The sequence below is a fragment of the Sinocyclocheilus rhinocerous genome, unplaced genomic scaffold (genome assembly GCF_001515625.1).
Source record: "Sinocyclocheilus rhinocerous isolate Xijiao unplaced genomic scaffold, SAMN03320098_v1.1 scaffold259, whole genome shotgun sequence".
Lineage (NCBI taxonomy): Eukaryota > Metazoa > Chordata > Actinopteri > Cypriniformes > Cyprinidae > Sinocyclocheilus > Sinocyclocheilus rhinocerous.
The window spans coordinates 117,190-130,782 of record NW_015635083.1 but is presented as its reverse complement, the minus strand read 5'-3'; the positions used below and the strand labels follow the sequence as shown (position 1 = coordinate 130,782).

At 35.7% G+C, this 13,593-nt stretch overlaps 1 protein-coding gene across 1 annotated transcript in view; it reads left to right on the top strand.

Annotated features, from left to right (window-relative positions):
- The window catches only part of LOC107746663 (beta-1,3-glucosyltransferase), an 84,412-nt gene that overhangs the window by 27,179 nt on the left and 43,640 nt on the right, over positions 1–13,593 (top strand). Inside the window, exon 3 of the mRNA XM_016560969.1 lies at positions 6,459–6,498. Within this exon, the coding sequence (XP_016416455.1) occupies positions 6,459–6,498 (40 nt within the window). The remainder of the gene's footprint in view (positions 1–6,458; positions 6,499–13,593) is intronic.

Genomic DNA, 13,593 nt, shown 5'->3' with positions numbered 1-13,593 from the left:
TATGTGCTTTTTGTGCTTTTGTAATTATTGTTGTAGTTGTTGTTGCTGTTATTAATATTTCTGTTTAGATATATTTCTGTTGTTTTTCATTGTATTTCGGTTTTCATTTTAAATCTAACTTTATTCATTCATTTTATGTGCTTTTGTAATTATTGTTGTAGTTGTTGTTGCTGTTATTAATATTTCTGTTTAGATAATCAATTTCTATTTCTGTTATTTACCAAGGAAGTAAATAATAAATAATTTTATTTTTTTTTGTATTTCATTATTGTGAATCTAATATTATATTTTCCTTCGTCGTAGTCAACAATAACAACACTGGAAAGAAAGAGCACTTTTCAGATAATTTTTAAATAAGGCTAAAGTCTATTCCCAAAATAAAACATTTTAATTGAAATTTTAAAATGATTAATAATAAATTAAATAAATTAATAAACTATTACAGACAATTTATTTAACAGTGAACATTCCCCATTTAACTAGGTATATATGTGTATAAAAAGTACAGAGATTGTAAGTGGATGATAGTGGGATTGGGAATGTTATCAATTTCCAGCAAGTAGACTTGGGATAGAATAAATATCTCATGCCTACAAATACACTCTCTCTGTCATTCTGCGGTAAACTTAAAGCTGCTGTTGTGGGGTTTTAAAGATTAAAGTGGATGAGCAGGTTGTGTAATTTTAATGCGTCAGGTTTTTTTTACTGTAGACAATAGAAGGTCAGGGTTGTGTAATCCACAAAGTAGCATGATACAGCCACCTCCGCTCTATTGTATTTTATCTGTTATCTAGACGACAGCTGTTGCACTGGCCCATTTTCTCCTGTTTAGTCCGCTTCAGAAAGTATGTGCAAAGAAGAGGAGGAGAAACCCTTGAGCTTGACTTAAACTACAGAACCTAATTAAGTCAGTGCCTTCTACCCACCCCTGGCACTGAATTAAATCAGTTCTGATGTGGTCCTTTCTGCCCATGCATAAATTTTCCTCACATTGCAATCAGATCAAAAATCTGACAGCACAACTATAGGCCTAGTCTGTGAAGACGGTTTGCCTGGCATCCTGTTATCCACTTTCTTCAAACAGATTTATATCGCTCCCCTGTTGATTATATGATGAAAATAAGTCTGTGAAAGGAAACATGCATATAAGTGAGAAATTTCTGTGTGGATGGGAGCTGTGTGGCACAATGTTAGGTGATCTACATCTATAGCATGGTGGGAGGGAGAAGATGTGCACAGTTTGTTTAGTGGTGACATGCCTCATTTCAAATGAATAGACAGAAAGAGAGAACATGTTTTAGAACCTAATTTTTTTTAGTGACAGTTCCCTACAGGGGTTGAATTTAGACACGCAACCTCTCATAAAGGCTTTTAACATGCTTGACAGTCAATTAACCCTAAGAAGTTAGGTGACTAAATTCAAACCCCTTAAACCACAGCCTTCAAAGTAGCGCTTTTGTAACAAATTCACCAGCCTCGACAGTACATTTCAAGACAATTACTGTCGGATTTCAAATTCACCTGGTGTGTGCAGAGTTCTTATTATTAATGTGCATAGTTTTTTTGTGAGGACTGTGGTAGTTTTGTGCAATTAAAGGTTATGGTTGTTATTTTGCCTACTTATTTGTTTAATATCTGTCAGTTAACCTATTGAAGGTGTGCACTTAGTATCAATTTATCCACAGGAGCACATCTGATGGTCTCTGGTGGACATAAACCAGCCTAATTATACAGGGCTTTTTGACTGACTTTCAGACATCCCACTAACTAGTCGATTTTGAAAAGATGTAATTTTGAAAGTCCTGTGTGTGGAATGTAGCGGTTTTTTTGTTTGTTTTTTTTCCCTTCTGGCAAGGACCTACTTAAAGTCAAAGTCTTATTGACATTTAAAGCTAGTTTGTCTGTAATAGATCAGACCTGTGTGAAAGATAAATCATTTAAATAGTGCCTCATTATTCTCTGCAATCAGTTTTAGATACCGAAAAACAGTAAAATGTGTTTAGAATGTGTGATCTGAATTTCTAGCCATTTATGAGTGATAATTAATGATCTGCTCATGATTATTTACTTAAAGGGGTCATATGATGTTGCTAAAAAGAACATTATTTTGTGTATTCGGTGTAATGAAATGTGTTTATGCGGTTTAAGGTTCAAAAAACAAATTTTCCATATATTGTACATTATTGTTTCTCCTCTATGCCCCGCCTTTCTGAAACGTGTCAATTTTTACAAAGCTCATCGGTCTGAAAAGCGAGGTGTGCTCTGATTGGCCAGCTATCCAATGCGTTGTGATTGGCCGAATACCTCAAACGTGTGATGGAAATGTTACGCCCCTTACCATACTGTGATGCCGTGTCCCGGCGCGATGAGACAACACCAATAAAAACCATTACAAACGAGGCATTTGTTGCATTTATTTGACCCTCTAACTCTAGCACTCTCTATTCTAATTCTATTCTTAAAAAAAAAAAACTTTTAGACTTGCACTCTATTCATTTGCTGCTTGTTTTCTTTTCATTTATTATACAATTAACAAAAGCAAAAAATACCTCTAACACTAGCTTGCTCTATTCTTTTTCTAATCTATCTGTTTTCTTTTTATTTATTATATAATTAAAAAAAACATTGCTACATGTACTGCGTTAAGCTAACTGAGACTTGTTATAGCACTTGTATATCATTGCTCTTTTATTGATTTTGATTGCTTCCATTGTCCTCATTTGTAAGTCGCGTTGGATAAAAGCGTCTGCTAAATGACAATGTAAATGTAGTCTTTGCAACTTTAGGGATCTTATCTATTCACGAACAGCTTGTAACACTCCAAAGAGAAAGGAAAACCTGAAATCGCATCATATGACCCCTTTAACTTGCTAATTTGGTATGGTATAAACTATGAATATTTTTCAAATATTTGATGCCACTAAGGTTGCAAGCTTTGGCAAATCCAGTGATTAGCCTATTTCATCCTAAGAAGTGCTTGTTTCAACTGGGTAACTTCAGGCAAACTGATAAAAAATACCTGGAAGTACCATTCAAAAATTTGGGATACAAAAATATTTTTAACCCTAAAAGGGGTGACATATCCTGGAGGATGCATACAAACATTTGAGAGTTTGTGGGGAGAGGCAGTGAAAGTGTCATTTCTTGGTTTCATGTTGAAAGGGTTGTGGTTTAGATTTGATGACTTTGTTCATACATTGTTTTTGTTTAGCTCACAGGCAGCGTTTAAAAACATCATGGGAAGATACTCACCCTCATATAAAAGTTGATGTATTTCACATATTTCCAATATTTGTAGGGGAGTTACATGTTTAAACAGTTGCTAAGCATTAGCTTATTATGTTTGTGTTGAAATTTTATGAATTTAATTTTTAAATTTTTTCATAATCTGCCTGTAAATGTTTGGATCTCAGGAGATATGTTGCCCTTTTAGGGTATAAATCAAGATATTTTTTTTTTTACATAGACTCTGTGGTCTACAGATTTTAGACTGTGTTGCCTACTTCAGAAAATAAGTTCAATTCTTAAAACTCTTAAATACTAATCTATTTTCAATCATATAAAAATGTAATCATTTAGTTAGCAATATTGAATATAGTTTTAGGTCAACAATACATGGATTTTTTTTCAGACGTGTATACACACACATACATATGTAGGCCTATATGTACATATGTATATTTATAAAATATGATACTCAACAAAAACACATTATTTATACCCCCAAAGGGGCGATGTATCCGGGGGGATACAAACATAAAAAATGCGAATTTGTGTTGTTTGTGTCCTAATAAGATGGAAAATAGCAATAAATTAATTTTCCAATGTATCTATATGGGCTTGCCCTTTTTAGGGTTAAAAGGGGAATGTTATCAAAAATACATTAGAGCAGTATTGTAAAACGTTATTTTTAATGTAATTTTTTTTCTGTGATGGCAAAGCTGAATTTTCAGCATCATTACTCCAGTCTCCAGTGTCACATGATTTTTCTGAAATTATTTCAATATACTGATTTGCTGCTCAAGAATAATTTCTCATTAATGTCAGTGTTGAAAATGGTTGTTCTGCTTAAAACTGGTCAAAACGTTGATACATTTATGTTAAGGGTTCTGTGATGAATAGAAAGGTCAAAAGAACAACATTTATTTGAAATACAAACCTTTTGAAATATTATTATAAATGCCTTTACTGTCATGTTAAAAATATATTAAATATATATTATTGACCCCAAACATCAAAATATTAGTGTATACCAAGAAATTGTGTTAAGTCAGCCAATCTGATTAGATCCAGATGAAGGAAGTACTGTCTTATATCGACTATCACCAGATCTCACCACTTCTCTTAGCTATACACTTCCATTGTGTATTTGGTGCAAGGACGGTGATGGGAAACCTGGGGTGGTGATGATACAAGTGGAGGTGGCTGTTTCATCACAGCCAGCCCGTCTTTGCTTTTCCTGGTCCTTTGGGGCTTCAGAATCCTCTTCAGGTTGCCGTGGATTGAACCCCTAACCGTGCCATGATTCACAACGTCACATTGATGATTCAGCCTCTCCCTCTCACTGTAATGATGTGCCACGCTTTGCCCTGTGTAAAGATATATGACTTGTTTAAACTGTGCTCTCCGAGGGCTCCTTGGAGCTCAGGACTAGAGTAATTGTTAGCAGAGTGGTTGCAATAAATCAAAAGCCATTTCCTTTTTTCCTCGTTATCCTCTAATATACCACAATATGACTAGGGAGAGCATCGACTATTGCTAGAATTTGCTCGCTTCTGTCCTCGTGTCCCTAAGGACGTGAGATTTGAGTTGAGCGGGGAAGGCTCGTTCAAAGTTTGCAACAGGAAGTGTGATCGATTCACTCTTTCCTCCACAGTCGGCTGGCAGCGCTGACAGCTCTGGTGGCACAATGAGCCTCCTAATGCCCTAATTGAGCTGAGAGCTCAAGGTTAGAACAGCATCAGCTCCGGGCACCGAAACCACACAATTCGCAGGAGCTAATGACATGGTGAATCATGATTTATTAGTTCAAACAATCCAGAGGATCCTCTCCACATTTTGTTTTTCTTTTAGAAATGTAATTAAACGGCAAATTTATGCATACAGGGAGACTTATTCTGGCTTCATGTCGGAATGATCGTATTTACGAGATTAGCATAAACGAACAACACCTCAGTGTCGTAATTACTATTGGGGAAACTCCAGATATTCTTTGTATATACATACTACATATACATAGGTATATACTTTGTATATATACAGTATATGCAGCACATATAGTTTTTCTTTTTTTATGTCAACTTGAATTAATTTTGAAATGCTAAATAATGATTAGTTTTTGTATTCTAGGATATATAATAATTATATTACATATTATATTAAATTATATATTGCTAATATGTATATGTAATAATGTAATAATAACACAATATAAAAACAGTTCTTTATCATGTATAATTTAAAAAAGAATTCAATTTGACATAACAATGGAAAAATGTAATATATTATTTGTTATATGTGAATATTATATGGATACAGTACATATATTTTTCATTTTTGGACAAATATTTGTGTTTTTATATTCTATAATATATTATATTCAAATATAATAAATAAAAATAAACAATATAAAAAACAAATCTTTATAATTTCAAAATTATCTCAAGTTACACACACACATACAGACACTGAATAAATTATATAATTAATAGATCTCATTATTACATTTTATGGTAACAATTTAGATTAGGGAACATATTCACTATTAGAACTAGAGTTTTCTCAACCCTCAAACTCCTAATATGCTGCTTATTAATAGTATAGATATGGGGTAGGTTAAGGGATCTAAAATATGGTCATGCGGAATAAGGCATAAATATGTGCTTTATAAGTACTAATAAACAGCCAATATGATACGCATTCAAGCAACTAGTTAATAGTAAGAATAGATCCTTAACATAAAGTTTTCCCCATTTTACTTTTTCTCATTAATGATAAAGGTGTTTATTTTAGTTTTTGTTTTGAATTCCAGTTTTTCAATTTGTGTCAGACTTTTAGACCTCAATATATATTAGTATTTCATTTTGGTGTTGCCTATAAAGTTATTCAAATGCAAACAAGTAAATGAACTATTAAATTTGCCCCAGAAACCCATTTTTATAACAAAAATCGCTTGAACATGACATCTGATCTTGTCAGTAAGAACTTCCCAGGAGGACTTGAAGACAACATTACATGTTAAGAATAATCATTGCCTGAATAGGGTGTGACTCATCCATCTCTCTCCCTTAGTGTTTAGGTGGTATTTGTTGACATGCTTTAATAGTGCCTGGATTGTCTTGTCAAAACGAATGATGTATTGAGTGCCTCCAGGCTGGACTTTTATTTACTTCCTGGTCCATTTGTAAACACTCCTTCTACACCTCTAATATCATCCCTCTCTCAACTTCTCTCCTCAGATCCTTGACGCTGACAAACCTCCCTCTGAGAGTCAACTCGGTGAGTATCCAAGCAGCTTCTGTTTCCTTTCACATCCTGCAGAAGTCAACAGAGTTTTCAAAAGACACCAAAATCCCACAGAAATAATTCCTGTCAGAGACTTCAAGTCGTATTTTAGTACCATTCCAGTCAGGTAACCCCGTGTTCTTATCATATTTCATTTTATGTCAACTGTAAATATCACTGATGCCTCGTCTAAAGAGAAAATGATAAGGTTTATTTTAGATGGCTTTAATCGGCGCCGCTCTCCGTGCAGCAGGATTAGATTTTAGGGCACGGCTAATTGATTTGGGTCACTGTTTGCAGTGTGCTGTACGTGTGTTTGATATTTTAGTGGAGTGAGGCGAATGAGGGTAATCCGGTATGACGTATTGGAATGAACAGATCGAAGGGGTTTATTATAATACTCATACTTCCAGCTCGCTTGCAATTGCCACGTTAAAACATCCGAACAGAAGGTGCGAAATGTTTTAGGTGAAAAGAATGAGCTCTTAATTCTAGTAACCATTACAGCAAAATGGATTCTCGTGTTTTGCTTTTCTTTTGTCTTTAACAGGACTAAGAGCACTCAGCATACTAATTGCTCTAAAGGTGTAAAGGTCAATTATGATTGACTGTCGCTGCATAACAAAGGAAATCTCGGTGGATGAGGCCAGAGAAGAAAAGAGAGGAACGATCAGGATGTGTTGAAAGATGAAAGTAGATCAACAGAAATCAGGCTTTATAAAAAGCAGAATAGAGTTAAAAGTTAAGTCTGTTTGAAATGATCCTTTGTCTGACTCAAAACCAGGCAAGTATGGCAATTAATCAACTTCATGAAGTGGATGTGGAGTCAGTCGAAATGTAATGACTTCCATACATCAAACAGTTGAAGGAAGCCTAACGTGCAGAGATGGTTATATAATTTCACTGAAGTCTCACTTTCAAAAAGGTACTTCTTATGCTTCAGCCCATAATATGATTAAGAAAACACTCAGAGCTTCTTCTTACACGAACGCATGACGCTGATCAATAACCTTCATGGTTTTGAAGTTCTCTTTTTTGTCTTCTTTGTCTCCCAGAAGTGGTTGGTTGCCTGAAGCGCTTTAGGCGTATATGTCAGAGAGGCATTCGTTTGAGCTTTGTTTTCTCATGTAATGCGCTCTGCAAATATAGCGAAACGTCAAGCGCACTAGCATAATCTGTAAATTATTTCTGGATATTGTCTGCGTAGCTAAAAATACTGTACTTCAGACCAGAGTCGACCTCGCATGGGAATATTGAGAAGTAGCTTGAAATGCATCATTCCTCCCAGAAGAAGCTCATATGGAATATTAGAGTGTGCTTGATCTCTGATATTTGTTTTTCAGAAGGGTTTGAAGGCCTACATGAACTCTCTCGCCATCAAAACCCAGCAAAGCAAGCCGATCATGCTTCACACATCCAGTACTCTAGTGCTGTAGTACCCGATGCCTCTTCATCCCTGTGCATAAGAGTCACTTAACACAGTTACGGTTGCCATGGTGGTGACTTTATATCGGCCCTGTCTTATCTTTTATAAAGTCAAGAGCCTTTTTTTAGTCTAATGAAGCATGAAGAAGAGTTGGATGGAGTGGTTGGGAAATAATGGGTTATTTGAACATTCGGATAGGGGTAAAAGCATGAAGTTTTTCTGTTGTTTAGGGGCGTGTCAACTGTAAAATTAAAAAGTGACGTTCCGAGGTGTCCTTAAGAATGTTTTATGTAACTATCTGATTGAATTTAAACTTGGGTGAAAATACTTCCTTTTTTTAAATGTGCCATTGAAAGTCATCTCGAAACTCATATGGTGCATTAAGTAGATATCAGAATCTTTCAAGAGCCTAAGGGCAAGATAACAGTTCCTCCGAGTTTCATTTTCAAAACGGAGATTTTTCAGAGGGTTTTAAAATAAGACTTTAATGATGTCGGTTTGACTGAAGTCCCTCTGAGTCTTAAAAAAAGGATATTCTCGAAATGAAAGGGACTTTGTTTTATTAATGACAACCCTATATCTGATAATAATGATAATGCTTTTTAAAGGAATGGTTTACCCAGTCATTAAGTATTTTTGTCATTATTTGCTCACATTGCTTTATCAAAACCTATATGATGTTATTTCTTCTAAAGAGCTTGAAGCAAAATGTTTTTTAGAATGTCCATTCATTTAAAAGACTGCTCAAAAGAAAAAAGGATAAAAGGCACCAGAATATAGAATGAAATAGTTTCCGCTCCTTTTCTTGAACTGTTCTGGAACAGTGTTGTAAATACAACTTAACCACTGATTTCTAGTCGTGTCCTCTTTTGGAAGACCAAACAGTAGTTTCGCTTTCACAGCGAAACACACGGAGGGCTAGAGTGAGTGGCGGCCGGAGGGCTTGTGGCAACCACATGTGACGACCCCGGGCTGGACTCCTCTTCGTCCACGGTGAAAGCCGATCTGGCGATCCGCAGCGCGAAGTTGATGTATTTCCTCAGTGACCAGCACGGATCAGCAGATAGGCATGACAAAGCGATATTGTCCTCTTTTGGAAGGCCAAACAAAGTAGTTTCGCATTCACAACGAAATACACAGCGCCTTCACGACATGGCGGCAGCAACAATACTACAGCAAGAATAAAAGTTTCGCCTTCTTTCTTTGCGTGAACATTTGGGCGGCGTTATGCAAATCTTCCCACATCGTGACATAGACATATGGGGGCGTGTTAGAACGAGCCGTTTTAGGTAGGCGTGGCTGACTCTTAACTTTTATAAAGAATATCTCTTTGAATATCTCTTTGGATACAAGCCAAACTGTAATGCTGAATTACCCCGGCTTTACTTCTGCTTTATCCCGTTTTGATGGCACTTAGGTTTCATAACACAACACCTTAGATGTGCCGTGTTTGTGTTGGCGTCTTTGATTTCTAATGTGATTAAGTCTATAAATTTGATTAAGACCCAAGCCATTGTTCATACTGCAGCGCTGTCAGGTTTATTATTTGGGCATGTGCCAAGTTATTAGGAGTCTTTGCAATTTCTGCCTTGGTTATGACCAATATTATGCTGTCAGAAGTCATGCAGAGCACTTCAAACTCTGTAGTTTAGTTGAGTAATGGGTTTGCTAAGATATATGGGGAGATTGGGGTAAGATGTGTCAGTGGATGAGCTATATCACCACTTTAATCTAGCAAAGTGCATCTGTCTGTCCGTCCGTCAGTTAGTCCATATCTTTCTCTATCTGTCTTTCTGTAACACTTTCTCTTACTGTCTTTCTTGAACTGTCTATCTTTTTCTAACTTTCTCTCTATCTTTTTAACAAACTCTCTTTCTAACTAACTGACTCACTAACTAACTGACTGATCAACTAACCTTCTCTTTAACTAACTATCCCTCTCTCTATCACTTTCTGACTAACTCTCAAATTATCTAAACCTCTCAAATCAACTAGCTCTCAAATTATCACCAACTAACCCTCTTTCACATTATCACTCACTCACTCACTCACTCACTCACTGACTCACTCACTCACTCACTCACTCACTCACTCAGACTCACTCACTCATTCACTGACTCACTCACTCACTGACTCACTCACTCACTGACTCACTCACTCACTCACTCACTCACTGACTCACTCACTGACTCTCAAATGATCTAACTCTCTCTCAAATTATTATTAACTTACTAACTCTCAAATTATCACCAACCAACCCTCTTTCACATTATCGCTAACTCACTCACTCACTCACACTCAAATGATCTAACACTCTCTGAAATTATTACTAATTTACTAACTCTCAAATTATCTCTAACTATACAGTATATCTCTTAAATCAACTAACCCTCAAATTATCACCAACTAACCCTCTTTCACATTATCACTAACTCACTCACTTTCAAATGATATTTCTCAAATTATTACTATACTTACTAACTCTCAAATTATCTCTAACTATATATCGCTCAAATCAACTAACTCTCAAATTATCACCAACTAACCCACTGTCACATTATCACTAACTCACTCACTTTCAAATGATATTTCTCAAATTATTACTATACTTACTAACTCTCAAATTATCTCTAACTATATATCTCTCAAATCAACTAACTCTCAGATTTTCACCAACTAACCCACTTTCACATTATCACTAACTCACTCACTTTCAAATTATATTTCTCAAATTATTACTATACTTACTAACTCTCAAATTATCTCTAACTATATATCTCTCAAATCAACTAACTCTCAGATTTTCACCAACTAACCTTCTTTCAAATTATCACTAACTCACTCACTCACTCACTCTCAAATGATCTAACTCTCACTCAAATTATTACTAATTTACTAACTCTCAAATTATCTCTAACTCTATATCTCTCAGTTAAACTAACTCTCAAATTATCACCAACTATATCCCTCTTTCAAATTATCACTAACTCACTTTCAAATTATTAATAACATTATTACTAACTAACCCTCTCTGAAATTATAACTCTCTCAATTTATCTCTCTGTCACTCTCTCTAACCTCTCACAAATTATCTAACACTCTCTCAAATTATCACTAACTCTCTCAAATTATCTTTCTAACTATATATTTCTCTCTCGAATTATCTCTGTCTCACTCTGTAACTGTTGTGTGCCACAGATTTGATCGTTCTTGTGACATCATGAGTCAGAAAAAGAAGCTCAGCCACTTCATATCTCTTTTCCTCCTCGTCCCACATTTTTTTCCTTACGTCTCTCTGAACTCAAGTGACCCGCATTCTTTTCTGGGATCTGCTCGGAAAAGCTCACGGTGTTGCCTCTCCTGAACAGCTCTCATCACTGCTCGTCGCCTAGTTATGCAAAAACTCAGATACGTTCTGAGTAATTAAAGCGCAACTCTGCCTTTTTAAAAGTGACGGAGATCATGTTTACTCAATCCACTTCCTTGGAGCGGCGCACAGTTTAAGACCTGATAATGAGGCTCATGGATTTGGAATCTTTTAAAGTGGAGCTGCCTCCAGGCCCTGAATTATTGATGTAAAGTTGGAGGTTTAAAACTGCCTTCAACGCTCATTAGTCTTTGGGTGAGATGCGTACAGGGACGGGGACTGCAGCTTTATAATGAGCATGATTAAACCGGCTCGGTCTCCATTGCCTAAGTTCAGGTGTTGGAGTCCAGGCGGTTTTGTGATGTCCAACCCTTGCTGAGAATCATAATGAGTGTTATTCTTTTTTTTGTTCCACCAAAAAAGTGTGTCTACCTCTCTCTGCTTGCTTCCCTCCAACACACTTTTTCTGTCTCGTTTTCTAACAAACACGCTTGTTTTCTCTTATTTTAAATGGTTTTGTACGTCACTGACAGCGTTTTTAGTCAAAAATGTGACGTTTTCAAAAGCTTTTCCATTTTTAGTACAATCATTGTGGTGTAAACATAAAAGACTTCTTTCCAAAACATTAAAAAAACAAATCTTACCAACCCCAAAATTTAGGCAGTGATAGTGTATATACAGATGGGGGTCTCTGTTTTTGGGCATCCTGCTACAAATGTTGGTGTGTCAAGTTATAAACAGTCTGGTAACACTTTAGTTTAGGGACCAATTCTCACTTTAAATAGTTACATATTAGAAAGCAGATTACTAGCATATTGGTTGTTTGTTAATACTTTTTTTTTTTAAAGTGCCCCTATTATGCCATTTCCATTATTGCCTTTCATGCAGTGTGTAATGTTGCTATATGGAGTCCAGGTGGTTTTGTGATGTCCAAACCTTGCTGAGAATCATAATGGGTGTTATTCTTTTTCCTGTTCCGCCAAAAAAGTGTCTCTACCTCTCTCTGCTTGCTTCCCTCCAACACACACTTTTTCTGTCTCGTTTTCTAACTAACACACTTGTTTTCTCTTATTTGAAATGGTTTTGTACGTCACTGACCTTTCTATTGGTGAGTTAAAAATATGATATTGACCCAGGTCACAGGTATAAAAAGATTGAGAATTAAGAAATTAGCTGTAGACCAGTATCCTTTCTGAATATATTATAAAAACAAATCTTAATATTCTATAAGATTATTAAAATATATTCGGTTAATAGGTTGAAACAACTAGTCAGCCACTACCATTCTGGGGTGCGTTTCCCAAAAGCATTGTTAGCCAACTATGGTCGCAAGTTCCGTCGTTACCAACATAGTTCAACGATTCTGTGTTTATCAAAACCATAGTTCAAACGAACTTTCGCAAACAGCGTCGCAAACTTACGTGGTTGGAACTACAGCTCTCGACCTGTGGTTAGTAGCATAGTTTCTTATTGGTAAGACATATGGGCTTAAATAAATTATGCTCTTTTGCACAATAAGCAAGCTAACATGCAGTACAATCGTGTGTACTCACTTTGTTGCCAGCTATTTTGACAATAATGGCTGTATGTTGAGTTATTTTCAGAGGACAGTAAAATCTGTACTGCTATACAAGCAGCACATTGACTACTCTAAAATATATCCAAGTTTCATTTCTACAGTATTGTCCCTTGAGAAGATATACTAAAATGGTTGCTGAAAAGTGAGAGGTGTACTCACTTTTGTGAGATACTGTATATATTCTATTCTATCTAAATATAAATGCATTTTAATCAATGTATTTTAGCACGTCCTCAATAAGCGCCATTTTTGAAAAGTGTGCATGTGCACAAATGCCAAAGGGAACCCCGGAGTGTGACGTAAAAGGGAACCCGCGATGAATCAAACATCAAATAAAGGGGGGTTGTTAGTTAGTTTGAGGTTCCCTCTTTCCTTCGCTTTCAAATGGCTTGTAAAATTGACGTGCGCATTTCAATTTTACTTTTAAATTAGCGCCAATTCGGTGTTGATTCAATTCAAGCAACAACAATGTCAAACTCATAGAACTTTTATTAACAAAGCTAATAAAAATACACCATATATGCCTAAATAAAATAACAAATTACTTAGGCTACACAAAGGTTAAATAGATATATAAAACTGAAAATCAGCAAACACTGTGGAACCAAATAAATAAGAAACATAGAACGTTTATTAGCAAAATGAATAAGAAAGCTTGGAGGCACGGCATATACACCTTGATGTAAAATAAAATAAATAAAATACACAAAGTTTAAA